Consider the following 22,190-nt stretch of genomic DNA (forward strand, 5'->3'; position numbering starts at 1 on the left):
AAATTATTATGTGATGATTGGTCACGATTTCACTCTAAGCATATATCGTGTATTAATTACAAACTGCTTATTCAGTGAACGACTAATGATCTACACAAATGTATCATAGTCCAGAATTTTCTTTAACACGAGCTTCATCACAAATCAGAGCAATTACAATACTATATATATATTGTAATTGCTCTTCATTGTCAAATTGCCAAATTGTAGTAAAAGTCTGTTAGTATAACGATATATACTACTTTGATTATAATAAACAATCAATTTTTTTAGTAAAAATTTATTTATTTTAATTAAATGCTTAATTTTAAGCAGTAAAATAACATTTATTTAATAAAATTTTTAGTTTTGAGCAGCTAACTGTAAAAAATATCTAAAACTTTAAGGTAATTAAGGTACCTTAATATTAGGATTAAAACTAAGTTTTACATGATATTTAATTTAATAATAAAACTATCTTAGACCTAAGTAACACAACAAATGTAAAATTAAATATTTATTATAAGTTTGTACACAAATGTAGTATTCGGAATATTTATATTACAAATATATCAAACAAAGTACAAATACTGTTAAATTATTGGACAAATATGATAGTTAAGACTGCCAGAAGATACATTTGGTTGGATCAGTTTCGAGATACACGTATATGAACAAAATTTAATTGTTTCTTGTTTTTCAAAATATTCTCCATGAAGACTGACACAATTTTTTTATGTGAACCAATTTTCAAAGCACTTTGCCATCTTACCCCAACATAGTACTTTCAAAACAAGTGTTTAAAAGCTTGCTAAATTAAGGACTATACGGAGAATATTCCATCAGTAAAGTAAAATATTATAAATATTATAATTTTATCTTTATGTATTCCATTTCCACTATAATAAAAGTAAATTATTTCAAGTTGTAAAATGATTCTTTATTAAAAAAGTCAAATAATTATATTTAATTATATTGTATGGTTCTAATTAATTTAAAGTTTTCGTTTAATATTTAAATTAAATACAACATTTATTTTTAATCAACATATTTTTTTAATATTAACATTTGAAATCAGTTCAATTAAACAAACTTAATAATTCAGTAAATAATTTGAAGTTCTTCAAATATAAAAGAAAATTTCGCTTTTGGTTTTCATTAATCTGAACTAAATTGTTATTATGATTATTATTGAACGAGTCGTGCTGTGGAATTAATAAAATCTATACCAAATTTATTCTAAAAAGAACCAATGTTGAAGATTTATCAGTAATTTTATAATGAATATTATTTTCCACACTTTAGATATAAAATAAATGTTTGTCCTTTTTTATAGTCCTAAAACCGAATAATACGATATCTGCAATAATGTTCCTACTATATAATTATTTTTAATAGTTATATTAAATATATATTTGTATTAAATAATTTAGAATTTAATGAACAATTTGTACGGTGAACAATATTAATATTAACAAAACGGGTAGTTAATTAACACATTTGTGTTTGAAATGAAAATCATAGTATTTCCCTCAGAATTATTTTATTGTATAAGATTATTTTAATAATTATATAATATATTTTTACAATTAAATTAACCATAAATAAATATTGATTGTTTATTACATTATTATCATTGTTTATTTTATAATTGTAGTTATATTATTAATTTCATAATTATATTGAAACAAAGGTGTACTATATTCACACCGACTCCAAAATTTTATTCTAAATAATGCAAGGTCGTCAATTAATGCCGACCGCAAATCTTATTTAAAACGCTTTGCAGGTAAATATAAAATTGGAAAAAACTGATACTAAAAACAGCATGCGTATCCACGGCAGTCGCGTTTCGATTCGGAAACCGAACGTGATGAACGAAAACGAACACTCCAAAATCGTCTTAGACCCGAAAAACCCGGTTTGCTGAATGGCCACACTGCCACAAAATAGCGATTCCTCAGTTTAGGTTGTTCCGTGGTGGTGGATACATCGTTCAATAAAACAAATTCTACGCAATTGGTCTGCAAGAAAGTAGCCCGACATTCGGTTTTTAGGTGAGTAGAATCCACTTTGTCACATTCATAACTTGTTTATTACTCATCCAGAGGTGTAGAACGTAAATCAGACAATTTTGTATATAAACTGTTTTCGTTCACAGTTCTAGTAAGAAAATCTAAATATTTAATGAGAGTTGTAACTTTTTATTTTTTATATTGTGGTTTAAAAAATTTCGATTAAACTGAACTGTTTTTATAAAGACCCTAATGCAATTCTAAATAAATTTTCAGATGTATTGCTGTGTTCACTTTTGCCTTTTGAATTGGATATTAATGTATACGACTTTTATAGTTACACCTATGATTGTTTAATTCGTATAATAACATCTAATTGTTGTCTTACTTCTAATATATTTATTTTAAAAGAAATTTTAATTAATTATGATATAATATGTTGGTAATTAAGATTTATATTCATATCGTACGAAAGTATTACAGTTTTTTACCATATCGCATTCGACATTAGAAGTTCTAAAATAAATTCTAAACACTGCCTGATAAAAGTATTGATCACATTCTAAACATTATTTTTATTACTATATCATAATACGTTATAACGAATTTTCAATAAACCAAAATTAACAAAATAATCAATTTCTTAAAATTATTTTCAATATTTTTGCATTAATATATTTGTGATACAAATAAAATCAATAATTTCACGTAAATAAAAGTTTACTTGTTTGTTTATTTTTTTGTTCAGCATGATAACTATTTTTGTGTGAGCAATTATTCTTCTTGGCGATAACTCTCTCCATTAGTTTATACATAAATATTTTTCTAAAATAAACACAACAAATAAATTTATTTAGCAAATTTAAAATATATAATGTAATAAATCTGTAAAATTTAATTAAAGATAATAAAATATATAACAAACACTAAACAATACATATTATAAGTTTGGTTTGTTTATAATTTAGGAATAAAATTGATCTTATTTATGTATGTTATTATTGAAAATCATTTCTCACAAGCGACGGAAGTTGCTATTATAAATTGTTCTTTAAAAAGAATTGTATTTACTTGTAGCTACTTTTTTATCAAATTTACTCCATATTATTGTTTCATATTGGTGTCTGTGTTTTTTTTGCAAATCTGTTACATTTTTTCTTCTAACACGGTGCGTCATTTTAGCTAATCTAGAGTTTATCCCATCAAAAATAGAAATTTTCAGAAATGTTTAGTGGAACAAATTAAAAGACATTCATTTTGATCCACAAATACTATATTAAAATAAATAAATAAAAATGAAAATCAACAAAAAAGAATGCACGTGTCGATTTGTAAAACGTACTCTTTTTTCTTGTTAATTAAAATAGTTTATTATTGTAAATACTAACTTTTGGGGTAGTTTTCTAATATCACATTATAGAATTAATATTTTTAATTTGTTACTGAATTTTGATTGTAAATAATAATAAAATAATTAAATTTTTGTATATTTTCAATCAAAAATATTATTGGATTCGTTGTTAAAATATCTTCGTGAATTCTTCGCAGTATGTTTCATATTGCTTTTTTTAAAATTCAAATTCAAGTATTCGTTATGTAAATAAAGGCGTTCTTTTAAAGGAATAAAAAATAAACATGATACATAATGTTGTTACGTTATCGATATCGATTATAATTTGCACTAAATTGATCAGCTATCGTTTATAAGTTCAAATGCGACAAGATTGCAGAAATCCTATAAGAAAACATATAGACAATTTAGACAAATTTTAACTGTTCAAAAATGTTATGTATGTGCTCTGAATAAATAATATCAGTTATCACAAGTTACTTTTAAGACGTCTTTTTTGTATTGAATGTCGTCTTAATTGACAATATACAATATTTTCCACACACAATAGGCTACTATATAAATTATACAAAATTGTAAAATTTAAATAATTTTTAAATTTTGTGGAGTGGATAAAATTATATTGTTAACAATCCATCCAATTTGCAACCCGCAACTCTTTGATGTCATCGTGGCGGTGTGCACATCAAATGACGTTTTTGGGTTGTTTGGTTATTCTTTGCTCAATTATTCATGATAAATTATGTATATAAACTATAAGGTGCTTTTAATAACCAATACTGAATTTTTAATTTTAGCAAGGGCGCAAGAAACGAAGAAACTTTTCAGTAGTTGTAAGTTTATTAGGACAAGTTTATTAGGACATACACTGGCATGGAATTTTAGAAAGAAAGGAATTGAAATGAATCAGAAACGTAAATATAAAAGGTCAGTCTCACATTTACCGTAAACTAATTTTACTTTGTATGATGTGTGTTTTTAAAAGTATAATTACAATCGTTCAGTTGTGTATTGTACAAATATAAATTTTCATTAGTATGTAGATAAGTAAATGTTGAACGTATGGTCTAGTCTAACGTATAACTATTATATAAAATTATTTTAGTAAATTGAATAACTAATATAGATTTTTTGTTTTCAGTATTTAACTACAAAGCTAAAAAGGTTCCCACCAAGTTGAAAGTTCCTTAGGACAATTATGATTGTGTGTTTTTAAAAGCACAATTACATATTACAATTGTTCAGTTTTTTATTGTAAATATATAAATTTTCATTAACATATGGATAAGTAAATATTAGACGTATAGTTTAATAAGTTTTAAATTTAATCTTATTGTACAGGGTTATCTTACAAATTTTAAGTGTTCAACATTATTGTGTATATGTTTAGTATAAATATGTATGCAGGGCAATTATTTTTGGTCATTTAAATATGAACAGTTATCACAAGTTACCTCCAAGGTTTCTTTTCAGTTTTAAATGTTATCACAATTGGTATCATATATCGTATTTCATATCTTCAATATTTGAAACTCACAATAAATTAGTATATAAATTATTGTATAAAATTATTTTAATAAATTGAATAACTAATGTCGATATTTAGTTTTCAGTATTTAATCAAGAAACTAAAGAACTTCCCACAAAGTTTTATGTTTCTTAGGACAAATGAAAAATTAAACTGGGATGTTATTTTATGAGGAAAGGAAATAAATGGATCAGAAATGTAAATATAAAAGGTCAGGCTCAAATTTACTATAAACTAATTTTGCATAGTATCACACCGATTGTGTTTTTAAAAGATCGATTACAATCGTTCAGTTTGTATTGTAAAAATATAAATTTTTCTTTAATATATGGATAATACATAGATAAGTGAATGTTGGACATATAGTCTAATAAATTTTAAATTTTCTTAAGGTTATCTTACAAAATTTAATTGTTCAAAATTGTTGTGTATGTGTATAATATAAATATATATGCTGGGCAACTAATTTTGGTTACTTAATATAATCAATCAGTTGTCACAAGTTACCTCCAAGGTTTCTTTTCTCTTTTAAATGTTGTCACAATATCTATTGTATAAAATTCTAAAAAATTAGATAACATTTAAGAAAGAACATGTAGTCCAACTATTTTAAAATTTTAACTTATCATATTAAATGAGATCAGTTATCACAATAAATTACTATGTAAATTATATTATACTATATTCTTTAATTTATCTATTATATAAATAATTAATATTGTTTTTTTTTTTCCTTTTAGTATTGGACTAAGGAATTAAAAAGCTTTCCTCCAAGTTGTAAGTTTAATAGTATTGGAAACTGTTTTAGTAAAATTACATTATTACAAGAAATTGTGTGTCCTTGTAAGTATACAGGTATTTTAACTACCATAATTATTTCCAGATTTATTAGAGGAGAATTTGCTCCGGGGTTAAAATTTATTAAAAGGTTAATTGCCACAAATCACATTTTGATATCTTTTTCTGCAGACTCCACTTAACAAAATTATGTCCAACTTTTTTATTTCAAACAGAATAATTGAATCTAAATTTTTCTAAAAAGTTCATTCAGTAACTTTTAGCTTAAAATTGTCAAATTACGCAAAATAATTTCAAATTCGTCTAGTTTCAAACCATATTTGATAAAATTTGATGATTTTTGTTTATATAATCAATTGATTTGTGATATTTTCATTTTTATTCTCGGACAGTGTTAAAAAAATTTTTATAGTGAATATCAACTTGACCTAATCTTTATTTTCGTAGTTGAAGTTGAAAATTTGACTCATTTAAAATTTTCTGAATTTCAAATTTTGTATAATGTATGTTTTTAACAAATTTTAATATTTCAATGATTTTTAACTTAAAATTGTGAAATTACAAAGTAGAGTTTGTTTGATTTTGTTACATATTTTTAAAATTAATTTAAAATTTTATCGCTAGCTTTTAATGTATTTAAACATATTTTTTCAGTATATTCTATTAAATTATCTTTAGCTAAGATTATAGCTGGTAAATTATGACTTTTACCTTTAAATATAAACTTTCCATTATCTTCTTCCTATTAATTGAAAAATAAAATAAATTTATATTTTTCCATTTGTCTTTTAAAATATACGTTTAATAATAATTTTTAAGTATTTTCTATAAATTCTTAAGTATATTTATTTAAAAAGGTATATTAATCATTTTCTGTAAAGTGTTAAGTTGTTAGTTTCTATAATATTAAATAAAACTGAAAATGTGAATAGTTATAGTCATGATATTTCAGATTGTCATTGACTCGTGTTATAATTACAAAGAAATTTAAAACTGGTTAAAAATAATTACTTGTGTATCAATCCCAGAACGTTTTGTTAACAACTTAAAATTTTAAAGATAACTTAGTAAATTAAAATGTATCAATATGTATATAGTTACAATATTTTTAACGTTTGTGATCTTTTTGTTTTAGGTATTAGGATCATTTATTCGGAAAACACTCGTCGAGTCTTACTTTCTTCAGCCACTCGAACCAATTGACTGTATCAATCAACTAGCACACCAAAATAATTGAGAGATCTCTGCCTCGAACTCTTGGAACATTAATAAAGTCTATTCTCATTTGTATATTAACATAAGCACGAGATGCTGCCCCATTTATGGGCTTTCATAAGTAATTTTATGTAATTTAGTATGTAATATGTAACAATGTAATTTAGTCCTTCAACAGTATATATCCACTTGTGTACATGTTCAATTGTCTCAACTAAGGTTTATAACCTGCTGCTCTTTGAACATTGGAGTTGATGAATTGACAATTATAACAAGTATTTAAAGGCTGCATTTAGTTATAGAATTGTTACTTCCTCATGGGGTAATAATGTATGACCAATTATTTTAGCGTATAAATTCTTGCTTAACGATAGGAATACATTTCATTCCCGACTGCACATAATTAGTTTTTGTTCCGTTCTTTGCTAAACAAAGTGTAATTACTTTTGTTTTTCTCTTCCAGTCCAAATAAATTTGTTGACATGACAAGTCCTAATCTTCTGTTTTGCTCTCATGCTCTTATTTCTAGTATATAATTGTCATTATCGACGTCATACAATTTTTGATTGTTGTATTTTTGGTTTAATATCGGCTAACCAAAAAATTTCGTGCGGTTTTGAAGATTAAGAAATAATAACCCAAAAGGTTTAATCTGAAAAATAAACACCCTCAGTAATCAAAGTCTGGTGAGTGCGGAAGGTGAGATAGAACTTCCCATTGTAGCCGCGTTATAATTTCCTGGGTGATTCTTGCTATGTGTGGTCTTGCATTGTCCTGATGGAAGAGCTAACAGTTTCTTTGCCACTCGTGTTATATGAAATTCTTAAGCTCGACATTGCCTATTAATATATTAGCAACTTCTGAAACAGGATTTCTATGGTGCATTTGTCCTTTTTGTAGTATTCATCACCACCTTTATTATACTTCTTACCAATTTTTGATATAAATTTCCTAAGACTACTTTTCTTATGCAAGTAAACACGTGACTCGGTCATGCGTTTGACTTCATTGACTGGGTAATCCCTTTCATCACCTCTAAAAAGCTTTTTTATGCATGCAAATATGCATGAAAAATATTTGAGATATGCGAAATTAAATGATATATTTTAGGAACCCAAAATAAAAGAAAAAAGTAAGTTTTCATTTTTTTTCTTTCAAATTCAGCATACAATTAGTAAATTATCCTTTGATAGACAATAATAGGTACAGTAACATCATTAAACGTAAACAATCGTGTATTATTTCAAATGTTTAGTGTAAGATTGTGTCTTCGATTATTTAGAATATTTTTGTAAGTGGTTCACTCCACATCCACAGAGGTAACTGGGCAATTTTTGAACTTGGGTGCTATGTTAGCACGTAAAGTTCTGCCGTCCCTTTGATGAAACGATCAATTTAACTCAAACTTTCAGAACCTGTGTTATTGTTCAATATGTTTTCAAATAAGTTATGCGGCAATGCCGTTGACAACGTAGAGATCATTTGGCGAAAAAATGAGTGCGAATCATGGCTATGTTTTTTATTATTAGAATAGTTAAATGCTTCTTTAGATTGATAAACTGCTATTGACACGGCATTGTCAAAGTCATTTACTACACCTTTACTAACCTCGAAATGTTTATTGCAAAACAGCACTGCTGTGATGCACGTTCCCCATCGAATTATAACTGGTTCGGAGGAGTGACAAATTTCGTAATTTTTCTTTGTAGACTTTATTACGAACAGGTGCGTTAATAAAAACTTTTTTATGTTGATGAAATCAGTTTATTTACATTCCCAAACGTGGATCGTACTTCTTCAGCAAGTCAATGTACTCGGTGAGCAAAGCACGTAACGTGGATCGAATTGGGATTATTTCAGCGCCTTCTTGTCTTTCGCTGTCCTGTTTTGCTACTTCGTCCGCTTTCTTCATGCCATCGTTGCTATTACTTTTGCACAATTTTATTTTCATATTCCTCCTATTCGTTTCCTGGGGGTCTACCACGAATCCGAGTGAGATTTCTCACCCGGTGAGTTAACTCACTTATGACATCAATGTGGCAACAGCGCATTTCGTCTTTGTTTACAATATTTTCTCCACTATAAAGTCCAAAATAATAAAAATAATTGAATCATTGTATTAATAAGTCCAGGAGAACTTCTACGAAAATCTATGAGATATTTTATTCGGTTCGAATGACGTTATTCTTGTAGTGGTGTCCAAACGCCTTTTACAATGCCGGTGACCAGTGTGGCCATTCAGCAAACCGTACCCCTCTGAACTTGATATTTTCGTGAGACACGTTCGGCACCTTTGGACTCGGCACGGTTCGGTTTCTGAATCGGAACGGAACTGCTTGGACCCACATGTTTATAATACATTAGCAGCGAAGTAAACAAGAGTTTTGCCTGTTTCTTATAACGTTACACAAACTTGAATATATGGAATTCGATGCGAATCTTCAACATTGTTGTTGATATATAATTTGATTTAATATATAATTCGTGATATTCACAGTCGTTGTTAAAAGCAGTTTCGTAATGTAATCCCTTTATTAATCAGGCCTATCAGACTGTGACGAATTGTTTGAATTGTTCTTAATAAAAACTATGGGTAAAGTGGCAGAATCGGTCACTCTAAGGAATATTTGTAGCGCATGCGTCAACTGGATTTGAAATCGTCTGTTTCGGAGATTTTAGACAGCATAGTTGCCAGATTTCATTTTTAACGAAATATGTAGAGAAATGATTTTTAGAAAAATATATATGTAATTTATTATGTTTTTCATGTATGACTTATATTATTTATGTGGTTGAATTCGAAGAGATAAAATTCGGCAAATCACTTTATTAATTAGTATATTCATTTTTTATTTACTCTATATTAATTTGGTAGTTTAACTATCTAATTAAAAGTTCTTTATTAAATAATTAGGTAAATTTTCAAAGGTAAATTAGGTAAATTTACAACATTAATATAAAATTAACAAAAAAGATATATTTATATATTTTATAATAAAAAACAAAATCAATTAAAACAAATAAATCTATTCCACTGGATATTGCTCCCTAATACAATTTAAAATGCTCATAAACATATTATGATTTTTAAATTTATTTCTCCATATGAATTCGTGAAGGTACGATGGAAACAGATCTTCCGAGGAACAGTCATGGTCTATGTAACTCGAAAAAAATTGTTCAATGCAAATATAGTATAAATTGATTAATAAATTACATACAATACAATTATCTATATAGTAAAATATATTAATTAATTAACGACCCGTATCAATAAATTAAGATTGTACAAAAAAAAAAAATAATAAATGCAGCACACAAATAATCTATAAAGTAAGATAACTTAAAATATGACTGCTAACAAATTAAAAATAATCTTACTAAAGGAATAAAAATAAAATATTTTAAAAATGAGAAAGATCTATAAAGTAAAATATATTAAATGAGCATACAAATAAATTAAGAAAGTAATTAGCAGAAGAATAGGAATAATATATTGTTTTTAAATTAATCTCGAAACTGATCGAACATCCAAATGTATCTTCTGGCAGTCTTAACTATCATATTTGTCCAATATGTACTATCGCGTTCGTAAATGGTCTGCCACTTCAACGACGTCAGGCCGTAAACGGTCACATTCTGTATTACCGTGCACTGCCGAACGCGATAGTACATATTGGACAAATATGATAGTTAAGACTGCCAGAAGATACATTTGGATGTTCGATCAGTTTCGAGATACACGTATATGAACAAAATTTAATTGTTTCTTGTTTTTCAAAATATTCTCCATGAAGACTGACACAATTTTTTATGTGAACCAATTTTCAAAGCACTTTGCCATCTTACCCCAACATAGTACTTTCAAAACAAGTGTTTAAAAGCTTGATAAATTATGGGCTATACGGAGAATATTCCATCAGTAAAATAAAATATAAATATTATAATTTTATCTTTATGTATTCCATTTCCACTATAATAAAAGTTATAAAATGATTCTTTATTAAAACAGTCAAATAATTATATTTAATTATATTGTATGGTTCAAATTAATTTAAAGTTTTCGTTTAATATTTAAATTAAATACAACATTTATTTTTAATCAACATATTTTTTTAATATTAACATTTGAAATCAGTTCAATTAAACAAACTTAATAATTCAGTAAATAATTTGAAGTTCTTCAAATATAAAAGAAAATTTCGCTTTTGGTTTTCATTAATCTGAACTAAATTGTTATTATGATTATTATTGAACGAGTCGTGCTGTGGAATTAATAAAATCTATACCAAATTTATTCTAAAAAGTACCAATGTTACCAGATTTATCAGTAATTTTATAGTTGAATATTATTTTCCAAACTTTAGATATAAAATAAATGTTTGTCCTTTTTTATAATCCTAAAACCGAATAATATGATAACTGCAATAATGTTCCTACTATATAATTATTTTTAATAGTTATATTAAATATACATTTGTATTAAATAATTTATAATTTAATGAACAATTTGTACGGTGAACAATATTAATATTAACAAAACGGGTAGTTAATTAACACATTTGTGTTTGAAATCAAAATCATAGTATTTCTCTCAGAATTATTTTATTGTATAAGATTATTTTAATAATTATATAATATATTTTTACAATTACATTAACCATAAATAAATATTGATTGTTTATTACATTATTATCATTGTTTATTTTATAATTGTAGTTATATTATTAATTTATAATATAATTATATTGAAACAAAAATGTACTATATTCACACCGACTCCAAAATTTTATTCTAATAATGCAAGGTCGCCAATTAATGCCGACCGCAAATCTTATTTAAAACGCTTTGCAGGTAAATATAAAATTGGAAAAAACTAATACTAAAAACAGCATGCGTATCCACGGCAGTCGCGTTTCGATTCGGAAACCGAACATGATGAACGAAAACGAGCACTCCAAAATCGTCTTAGACCCGAGAAACCCGGTTTGCTGAATGGCCACACTGCCGGTGACTTGTATTACAGGTGAGATATCTCACCCAAAACCGGTGACTTTACACGGTTGGTGTTGAGTGAGTGAGATTTGTCACATTTTGCGTGAGTGGATTTGTTGATTTATATAGATACCTTGAGTGTTTTATAGACAGAATTACATTTAATTGCATCAAGTGAGAGTATATAAAGTAAGAGTTTATAGGTTATAAATATACTCGTGGGGTATAAAATAAATGTGCTTTAGATTAGTTTGACGTGGGTTTGGGTTGAATGTTTTGTATAAAATAATAATAGTAGCAATAAAAATTGTATAATACATATATATAATATATACATTTTATACAATTTTTAAATCTCGTTTGTGTGTGTAACGTAAGTAGCAATAGAAAAATATTTAATGGGGATGTATAAAATAATTCTGTTATTTATTAGATAATATAAAAAGGATGATTTGATTATGTTTAATATAATTGAAGACCTTGGTGAAGAACATTTAATTGATCCTCTACGTCACGTTGGTGACCCCATTACAGAATTGAGTGAGGTTCAGTTTATTAAGTTGTTTCGGGTATCAAAAAATATTTTTCATAATATTGTTGAAACAATCCATCCTTTTATGAATCCTCATTCTAATTCAAAAGGTTTATCTGTCAATACTCGTGTAAGTAAATTAAAATTTGTATGATAATATATTTATATTCATAAATTGTAGGAACTTGCAGCTTTACGTTTTTATGCCTCAGGTAGTTATCAAGCAGATATTGGATGCAACTGGTTTATCGAAGTTTCTCAACAAAGCATTAGTAACTGCCTCCAAGAAGTAACAAATGCATTGAATCATCCTGAAGTTCTTAACAGATTTATAAGATTTCCCCAAAATGTTGAGGAGTTAAATATTATTAGAAAAAGGTAAATAGAAAAATTTAATCGTAATTAACAACATTTCAATGTTTTCATTCTAGTTTTTCTGAAAAATATAATTTCCCAGGAGTCATAGGATGCATTGATTGCACTCATGTAGCCATTTTCCCCCCAAAAATTGATGAATATGTTTTTGTCAATAGGAAAGGATATCATTCCATTAATGTTCAATTAGTAATTATACATAATAATTATTAAAGGCATTATTAATTAATGAGAAAATTGCAGATATGTGGGGCAAATCTAGAAATTTTAAATGTTATTGCCAAGTATCCTGGCAGTTCACATGATTCATTTATATGGAATAACGGTGATATTCAGAATGTATTTAGAAATATCCATCAGGCTGGAATGAATGGATATTATTTATTAGGTAATATGTGCAAGATGAAAAATAAATTAAATAAACTAAAATTAAATATTATATTAAATTGTAGGTGATTCTGGATACCCTTTAAGGCCTTGGCTTATGACTCCTTTGGAACATGAACCTGCTGTGAATACTCCAGAATATCACTATAATAAAGCCCATAAGAGGGTTCGTAGCATTATAGAAAGATGTAATGGATTATTTAAAGCAAGGTTTAGATGTTGTCGGAAGGATCGAGTTTTTCATTATGCACCTGAAATGGCCTGCAAAATTATAAATGCATGTGTTGTTTTACACAACATTTGTATTAAAAATAATTTGATTTTGCCAGAATATGAAAATGAAGATGATGGTATATATCTTTTAAAAGAACTTTTAACAAGTTTTAAATAATTAATTTTCAGGCTTATTTGACAATTTATTAGAAATAGGAGGAATAAATCCTGAATTGGCAGCTGGTAAAGCAACCTGTAACCGCTTAATCACAGCTCGATTTCAAACAAATTAAAGAGCATCGATGGGTCAAGTGTATTGAACTAAAAGGTAAAATAAAAAAGTTTATAAGAAACTTGAATTTTCAGTTGCACCCCAAGGATTTCACAAAAATTAAATGTAAATAAAATAATAAACTATGCTTGTGTAACAAAAATTAATCAATAAAATAAAAAAAAAGAAAATTCTGAAAATAAATTTTAACAAAAATAATAACAAAAACAAATAATTAGTGAGAATCTGCTAATTTGTTTATAGCTTCCGCCATATGTTCTAAAGCAACTGCAGTTTGCGATAACGCCTGGGCAGTTTGAGTCAAGGCCTGTGCATTTGCTCCTGATGACGAATTTAAGGCACTCACAATATTGCCCAGAGCCTCCATCTTCTGTCTATGGTGCCTTTCCTTCAGCTCAATTTTTTTTTAAATACTTTGCATGCTTTTCATAAGCATTATATGTTTTTTGCCTCCTTGTACGTTGCACGGGCTGGCGCGGCACGTACGAAGCTGATGAAGGCTCCGACACGTCCGTTAAGTACAGCTGTGACTTCCTGCCACAACTCGACATATTTAACGGATGAAAATTCCGAAGTAAATTTTTTGGACAGCAAAATTGGATTTTCGGTGGTAAATTTCACTAATTGCTCTTTTTGGATCGCAGTGCCTTTCATTTTGAAAAAAAATTTCAAATTTGAAACGTATACTAACCTAAATATTCTAATTCCCCTAAAATGTTACCAGGTACAAAGACGAAAAACGCTGTTGCCACGTTGATTTCAGAAGTGAGTTAACTCACCGGGTGAGATGAGATATCTCACTCGGGTTCGTGGTAGACCCCCTGTTCTTTTACGATTCTCTGTATTTCTATAATCTGAGTTTCCTTTGTTCTTGTGTTTCTACATTTGTTGATTATGTCCCTCCTATCTGTATATATTATGGCATTGCAATCTTTTTCAGCCATTATATCTTTTACTACTTCCGTCGCCTCTCGAACTGCAGCTATCTCTCTTCCATATGATCCGTTCCATATGATCTTCATGAGGGACATGACTACAATCCTCAGCGGATCTGGTTGCCCAGCCTCTCGGCCATAAACCATTTGTGCCTTTTCGCACCCATTACCGCGTAAAGTCTCCTGCCAAAGGAACCCACTTCATCCATGTTTTGTTGAATTTGTAATGATAACTGCAATATTTAAAACGATTATTTAAATAACAAATCTTAAATTAATCTTGATTAATATTATTTTGATTTTTTACTAAGTAAATATTTTTAAAAATGATTTAAATTAGTATTTGAGCTAATGTGATACATTTTAAAAATATTTAAAATATTACATACAAGAAATAAAAATTAACTATCTTCATAACAAAACCAAGTATTTACGATATGTAAAATAGTGCGTATTAAAACATTTTAAATGTTATGAAATAATACACCCAGTTATTTTTTTAAAACTTTATTTTATGGACAATTTTGTTCTTAATTTCTTTATGTAGATTAAAATTAAAAGAATAAAATAATAGTTATTAACAATATAACATACATTAACAGAATATATAACCAAATGCGGATACATTTCATTATGCTGAAATCGGTTATCAAAAACTCACAAACATGTGTATTACTTCTAAATAGTACAATTACCAAAAAATCAACAATTCAAATTGAAAACAACCGCAGAAAATAGTTTTTTCAGATATATCATATAACTGTATATACTAAATAAAATAATCAAAATATTTACAAATAAATAGTATCAAATTAATATTGGGTATACTGTTTGGAGTCGCTGGCCCATAGAAGCAACAAGATTCTCGCAGTAGTTCCGCCTTCTAGTTTCCTCCCAGACCTCCATGCAATGGTTGTGCAAGGCCTGGGAGGTGCGTTCATTCCGATTCTCCCATTTTTGTACCATGAGCTCCCAAAGGTTCTCAATAGGATTTAGATCCGGACATTTTGGGGGCCATGGTATTCGATTTACCTCAGGGTGCTGAAGTAACTATTCCCTCGCAACCTGCGCACGGTGTGTTGGGCAGTTATCATCAACAAAGTTTATAACAGGCATGTCTTCTACCGAATACACCGCGCGCATTGTAGGCAACATTACTTCATCCAACGCCACGAGGGTAATCGTCGGAACAGGCACGAGGCGGAAGAAATGAATGTTCCCCTGGACCAGCAGCACTCGTCCACCCCCAAAGATTTACGGATATTCTTCCCGAACGATTACTCGGTAAGATGTGGTTTTCATCAAACCGAGTGCCATTCCTTCGCCAAAGTTGCAACGTCCCATGATCCGACGATTTGAAACATTTTTCATCTGAAAATATTGTGGTGCTAAAATCAAAATAACGATACTGCTCCACAAACTCTAGACGTTTCTCTTTATTTTCATTAGAAAGTTGTACCTTCTTTGCTGGCCTACGGTTATGTATCCCCTCTTGGTGTAATGCCCTCCTGACCGTTGTGTTACTGACGCCAAATTCTGCCGCAAAATTTGACGTGCAAGTAAACGGATTTGCAGTAACGGCATTTACCAATTGCCTCCTTTGGACTTCTCCTACTAGAGGCGGCCGGCCCGTCCGCGGCGGAGCGGTTACCCGGTGTTCCGCCTCATAATTTTTTACCCATCGCCGTGCAGTTTCTCTCTAAAAGAGAACGGAAAAAATCGTTTTATTTAAAAAAAAATATGGTTTTTATATTTACCCAAATGATACCATTGACGTGCGGTGTTCCGTTTAAAAGGCCTCGAGTGTAGATATTAAATGAATATATAGATTAGGTTTTCATGTTATATAATTTTGTAATTACTATTATTTAATATTTTTATAAATAAACAAATCAATTAAATATCAATATTGTAAAAAATATATAAGATTTAAGATATAAGATATTTATTGAGTAAACATATATACTATATTAGTTATAATAATCTTTATTCATTCATCGTTTCACATATTTTGTACTTTTTTATTTATTTAAATTGAGATTTTGTACGTAATATTATACAAATATATAGATATATATATATGTTAGCTTACGTCATCACCTTCACCGATGGACCGATGCGACGTGCTCACATCTATTTAGACTAGTTTTGTTTTATAAGCAAATCTGAAGTATTTGTTTACATTTAATATTCGGGGCAGTTCTTAAGAAATAACCAGGCAGTCAAGCTTTAGATGTCGAGGGTTAAACTACGTTTGTTGTAATAAAGCGTATTATTGTGAATTTAGTGTTTTAATCAAACTAAAAAGAAAACAGTCGCTAATCTATCATCAGAAGTGGGATATCTTCTCGTGAATTATTTCCGGAAGAAAGGACCTAAAAAAATATATTTTTTTTTTGTGTTTCTTTGTGAACGAACAGACAATGGTGAAAGACAGAAACGCGCAGTGAGTCCGAACGTTGTGAACATTACCGAAAGTGCATCGGAGAGAGACTAGCAGCAAGAAAGTAACAACAGATTCCAAAAACAAAACATGGAAATTTTATCGACAATGGCCAACGCCCAAACCTCTCAAACAACATTGAAGATGGCTGCGCAGAAGGTTTAAGTGTGGCTGCAGCGCAGTTTCGACTTGTAAGATTTAGAAATTGAATTTGAGGAATATGACTTGAATTTGTCAGGAATGGACGAGTGGGTTACGAAAGAAATAAAAGAACAACCGAATGCCGTTTGATCTCATAAACTCTCCATCAGATTATCAGAGCGCCATCGTTAAAGCCCTTGGACCACTTAAAGACGATATTACGTTTGTTTATGTTAATGATGTGTTGTGCCCTGCTCGACCCATTCAAGAATGTCTTAAGAACTTAAGAAAGGACATTGACGCCCTTAAATATACAAAAATGTAACTTTTTCCAAACATCTGTGAAATATTTAGGTGTGATCAAAAAAGGACTGGCTGGATATTTTAGACATCTTGTGAAAAACTTTGCAACTTTAACAGCACCGATATCTGCACTGTTACGTGAGGAAAAATCTTTTGAATGGACATGTAAATGTGAAAATGTACAATTGACTTCTTATCCGATTTTCAACATTTTTGATCTGGAATTGTCAACCGAACTACATACAGAAGCAAGTTCGTTAGGATTAGATGTTGCTGTTAGCTGTCGAATAGAGGAAAATTGAAACCAAAGTATCACGGACCCTTTGAGGTAACGCATTGTTTACCTAATGAGAGGTACGCACTCCGAAGGATTGGCAGCCGAGGTAGAACTACAATAGCAGCGCATGAACAGTTACGAACCTGGCCAGATACAGAAATTCTATAAGGTATGATGGATATAGATTTATTTAATAAGATTGATGTGTTAATGTGTGTAAAGGTCCCTGCTTAGTAGGCTCTTTAAGGTCCCTGTGTATCAGGCTATATGTGAAGGTCCCTGCTTAGTAGGCTATGATGAAGGTCCCTGCTCGGCAGGCTATGTTTAAGGTCCCTACTTTGCAGGCTATGTTTAAAAGTCCCTGCTCGGCAGGCTATTTTTAAGGTCCCTGCTCTGCAGGCTTCGATTGTTGTGTTCTGGGCCTGTGAGACAAGCGGGTAATAGACCTGGTAGTGGTTGAACCGCCTTTGAGCTCCTGGCTAGAATATGGTATCTTTTGATAGCACTTGAGAGTCATGGGTGTAACAGACCTGTTGATGGTTGAGCCGCCTCTGAGCTTCTAGTGGTTGTTAACTGTGCCACATAACAGTCTATTTTGTTAAATGAAATAAGGTTTAGACTTAGTTCTTCGAATATATTTTGAGCTTGTGTTGCTGTTATAATGTTTACAGATTACCGGTGTCAGGTGAATCTTTGCAAAACTGCGGAAGGTGCGAGGACGCCCCACATGTCAGGAAGGCCGTGTTAGCTTACGTCATCACCTTTACCGATGGACCGATGCGACGTGCTCACATCTATTTAGACTAGTTTTGTTTTATAAGCAAATCTGAAGTATTTGTTTACATTTAATATTCGGGGCAGTTCTTAAGAAAGAACCAGGCAGTCAAGCTTTAGATGTCGAGGGTTAAACTACGTTTGTTGTAATAAAGCGTATTATTGTGAATTTAGTGTTTTAATCAAACTAAAAAGACAGATTAACAGTCGCTAATCTATCATATATATATATATATATATATATATATATATATATATATATATAGATTTTGTACGTAATATTATAAATATATAGATATTTGAAAAAAAAAAATGAATAAATGGAATTACTAAATTATGAGTTACCTAATTTTTAAAATTATTTTATACTTTCACTATTTTGACATATTTTTATCTACAATTGATTTTTTAAAAATTATTTATACTACTTAATTTTTATTATAATTATAATATTTATGTCTATATGTGTATTTTGTATTCGGAACGTTCCTAAATCTAAACTATCTCAGACCCCAGAAAGTCGGTTTGCAGAACGGCCATAATGTTTCCCAGTTCACAATTCATTTTATAATCACAAAATTGTATTTATTTTATTGTATGGAACATTCATTTGCAATATACATTTTTAAAATTAAAATACTTGATAACAAATGTTATATTATAATGGAAAACCTAAAAGATTAAATTATATATAGAGATTCTCTTCCTTCGCTACATATAAAATTCATTAAACTCGAGATCTTTTTAAAAATATGCAGTTTATCCCTGAACTATATGTAGAGGCTCTCTTCCTCCGCTACATATATAGTTCCTTAAAAAATAAATAATAAAAATAAAATTGTTGTACCAAACCGAAAAACAAAAAAACGCACCCAAACTTTGATATCAACAAAGATATACAACATTGGCGACAGCAAAAACATTACAAAATTACTTATAAACATATTCTCCCAATTTTAGTTCTTACCGAAATATTTAGCTCTCTAGCTATTTCAGAAATATTTTTTTCCTGTTCATTTAAACGTTTTTCCTCGTTTAAATTCATTTTATTCGTGATCGTGATGATTGTGCTATAAAGGTTCGCATTGAATTGACAACACATTTGGGAACCGCATCGATGTGGTGGGGAGTCGGTCGATAGTACCATACGTGTTCTATATCCTCCTCTTCATTCCTGCCACATTCACATATTCCGTTTGTTTCTTTCAAACCGAATCTCTTTTTGTACCCCTCAAAATTCCCATGTTCTGTGATTGCCTGCATTATCCGTTTGTCTGTCTTTATTCCTTTTTTGTTTACTTCTTTCTATATATTATATCTCCATCTTTCTTTATCGTCTCTATCCCAACTCTCTTGCCATTTTCTCGTGATTTTTTCCTGCCTTACTTTCTTTATAGTGCCCTGCATTCTACTGTTATGAATTTTCCTTTCTCCTTCTTCCTGCCTTCCCTGCTTTGCTAGCTCGTCCACTTTCTTCATTTCCTCATTACTGTTTCTTTTAATCTATTTGACTTTAGTATTTCTTCTTTCGAAAATAATTTTTTGTATCTCCACTAGTCTTGGATTCCTCCCTTTAACTCTCCCCATTTTCCTTAGTATGTCCTTCCTATCTGTATTTATTACTATCTTTGTTTCCAGTCTTTCTTCAAGTATTCTCTTAGCAATCTCCATTCCATTTAGAACAGCCATTTTCTCCATCTCTGCTATGTTCAACTCTCCCTCATATCTTTCTATTTTCTGTTCTTCCTTTTCTTTTTTTTATTAAAATTCCTATTCCTTCCTTATTCTCTTTTACTGATGCATCTACTTTCTCTAATTCCTCTTCATTTTCTTCTTCCCCATTATTTCTTGTTAATCCTGGGTGTATTCTTTTTCCTACCCCCACTACTTTTACCCATCCTGTTTGCCTCATGTTGCTTATTATGGAGGTCGTCCTGTATGCACTAGTAAAAGCCCTCAGGAACGGTCTCTCCACACTGTCCAAAATCTTCCTTATCTTGCTCTTACCCGCCTCTTTTCCCCATACCTCCGCTCCATACATTATTAGCGGCACTACTGCCGCCTCGTATATTTTCTTCAAAACCACCTGTTTGTTTCCCCACTTCCTTCTCCCATTTCCGAATACCTTCGCACCTATGTTTTTTGCCTTATCCCTGATTTTTCCTATATGCTCCCTCCATCTCATCCCTCCATCGATTTCCACTCCCAAGTATTTTATACTATTACTATACTTGATCTTGTCTCCCATCTTTACTCTTGGTTCTCTTCCTCCCCTCCTTACCAGTATCCATAGTGCTTCGGTTTTCTCATTATTGTATTTTAATTCTCTCTCTTCTTCCCACTTTCTGCATTCCCTCTCTATACCCAACCATTTTGTTTCTACTTCTCTGATACTTTTTCCTCTTACGATTATAACCTGATCATCTGCATAGGCAATCATCTCCCCTCCACTATTTTTCATCACTCCTCTAACTTCGCTGAACCAACTTTACAGTGCCGGATACTGCCGTGTTCAGTTTTAGATCGGCCGCGCGCATGACGCAGGCGTAGAGTAACTTGCATTACGGAGATATTAATTTTATACGATTATTCTCAGAAATGTGTTTATTTTCACAGTTTAAAAAAATCTAATGTAAAAAATGCTTGTTATGCCTTATTTTATAATTTAAAGATAAAAAATTGTTTAATTTAGCGTAAGTGTGCTATAAGATGCATTACTGTTGCCGTAAAAAATTTTTTACGTAAAAGTTTATTACGATAAAGTTTACAAGTTGATTAAAAATTTAAAATTATTTAATAAGATTGATGCACCAATTTAAAAAAATTTGAACATTCCATTCAATTTTCAGAAGTGTACCACATCTGGATATAGCTTTTGACATGGTGTGCGAGAACAATTTAGTAGCATATTTCACCCTTTGCCTTTGGGGTCCAGCAACATTGAGTTGATTAAGTGTAATTTTATTAATGATTTTTAAATCTGAACTCGACGTTGCATTTATATCCTGTTCTACGATTTCCTTTGATTGATTTACCATCAATTAAAAAACCTTGATCAACCAAATTGTTTCTAATCAGCTTTACCAGATGTGGGACATCAGCTAGGACAAAAATATTTTCTTTCCTATTGAGATTTTCAAAATATGGTTTAGTTTCTGAAATATTCAATTCCTTGTGAAGCGCCCGATTTGAACCTCCCAAATCCGACACCATAATGGCAACAACATGAAAACCTACAACGAACTTCATGAAGAATTTATGTTACTTTTATTAGAACATTGACTCATACCAGAATCTTCCACGAATTTAATAATTTCCATTAGGATAACCGATGTCATTTTACAATCGAAATTATAAAAAACTGGCTGCTTCCATGAATTTAAAATTCCTTTAATAAGAACAACTTGTACATAATCGTAAGGTTTTATTACACAGTCATTGGCTTGGTCGTATTGGTACTCCTTTCGGACTTTCATTTCATCAAATACGATTGTACATATCCACTCTTTTTCACTCATGTTGGCAAACTGGGCAATTTTTAGAGTATTTTTTAAAATCCATGGATTCAGCTTAATTTTTGCTAGCCATTTTTTAATGTAGAGACTGCCGGATATGGAAAACCCCTTTTTAAATTAAG

The 22,190-nt window shown here is 29.8% G+C and overlaps 1 protein-coding gene across 2 annotated transcripts; it reads left to right on the forward strand.

The window, feature by feature from the left end:
• Window positions 1–1,648: 1,648 nt before the first annotated feature.
• Window positions 1,649–13,881, forward strand: LOC109606312 (putative nuclease HARBI1). 2 transcript variants are annotated; one of them, XM_049968664.1, is made up of 7 exons: window positions 1,649–1,768; window positions 11,741–12,543; window positions 12,595–12,791; window positions 12,845–12,977; window positions 13,032–13,176; window positions 13,241–13,525; window positions 13,578–13,881. In XM_049968664.1, exons 2-7 carry the CDS (start codon window positions 12,340–12,342, stop codon window positions 13,679–13,681), a joined length of 1,068 nt encoding a protein of 355 aa, XP_049824621.1. In that variant the 5' UTR covers window positions 1,649–1,768; window positions 11,741–12,339; the 3' UTR covers window positions 13,682–13,881. The 2 variants fall into 2 exon arrangements, with proteins under 2 accessions (XP_049824621.1, XP_049824620.1); XM_049968663.1 differs by lacking the exon at window positions 1,649–1,768 and having other exon boundaries at window positions 11,647–12,543.
• The last annotated feature ends 8,309 nt before the right edge of the window (window positions 13,882–22,190 follow it).

The sequence above is a fragment of the Aethina tumida genome, chromosome 6 (assembly GCF_024364675.1).
Source record: "Aethina tumida isolate Nest 87 chromosome 6, icAetTumi1.1, whole genome shotgun sequence".
Lineage (NCBI taxonomy): Eukaryota > Metazoa > Arthropoda > Insecta > Coleoptera > Nitidulidae > Aethina > Aethina tumida.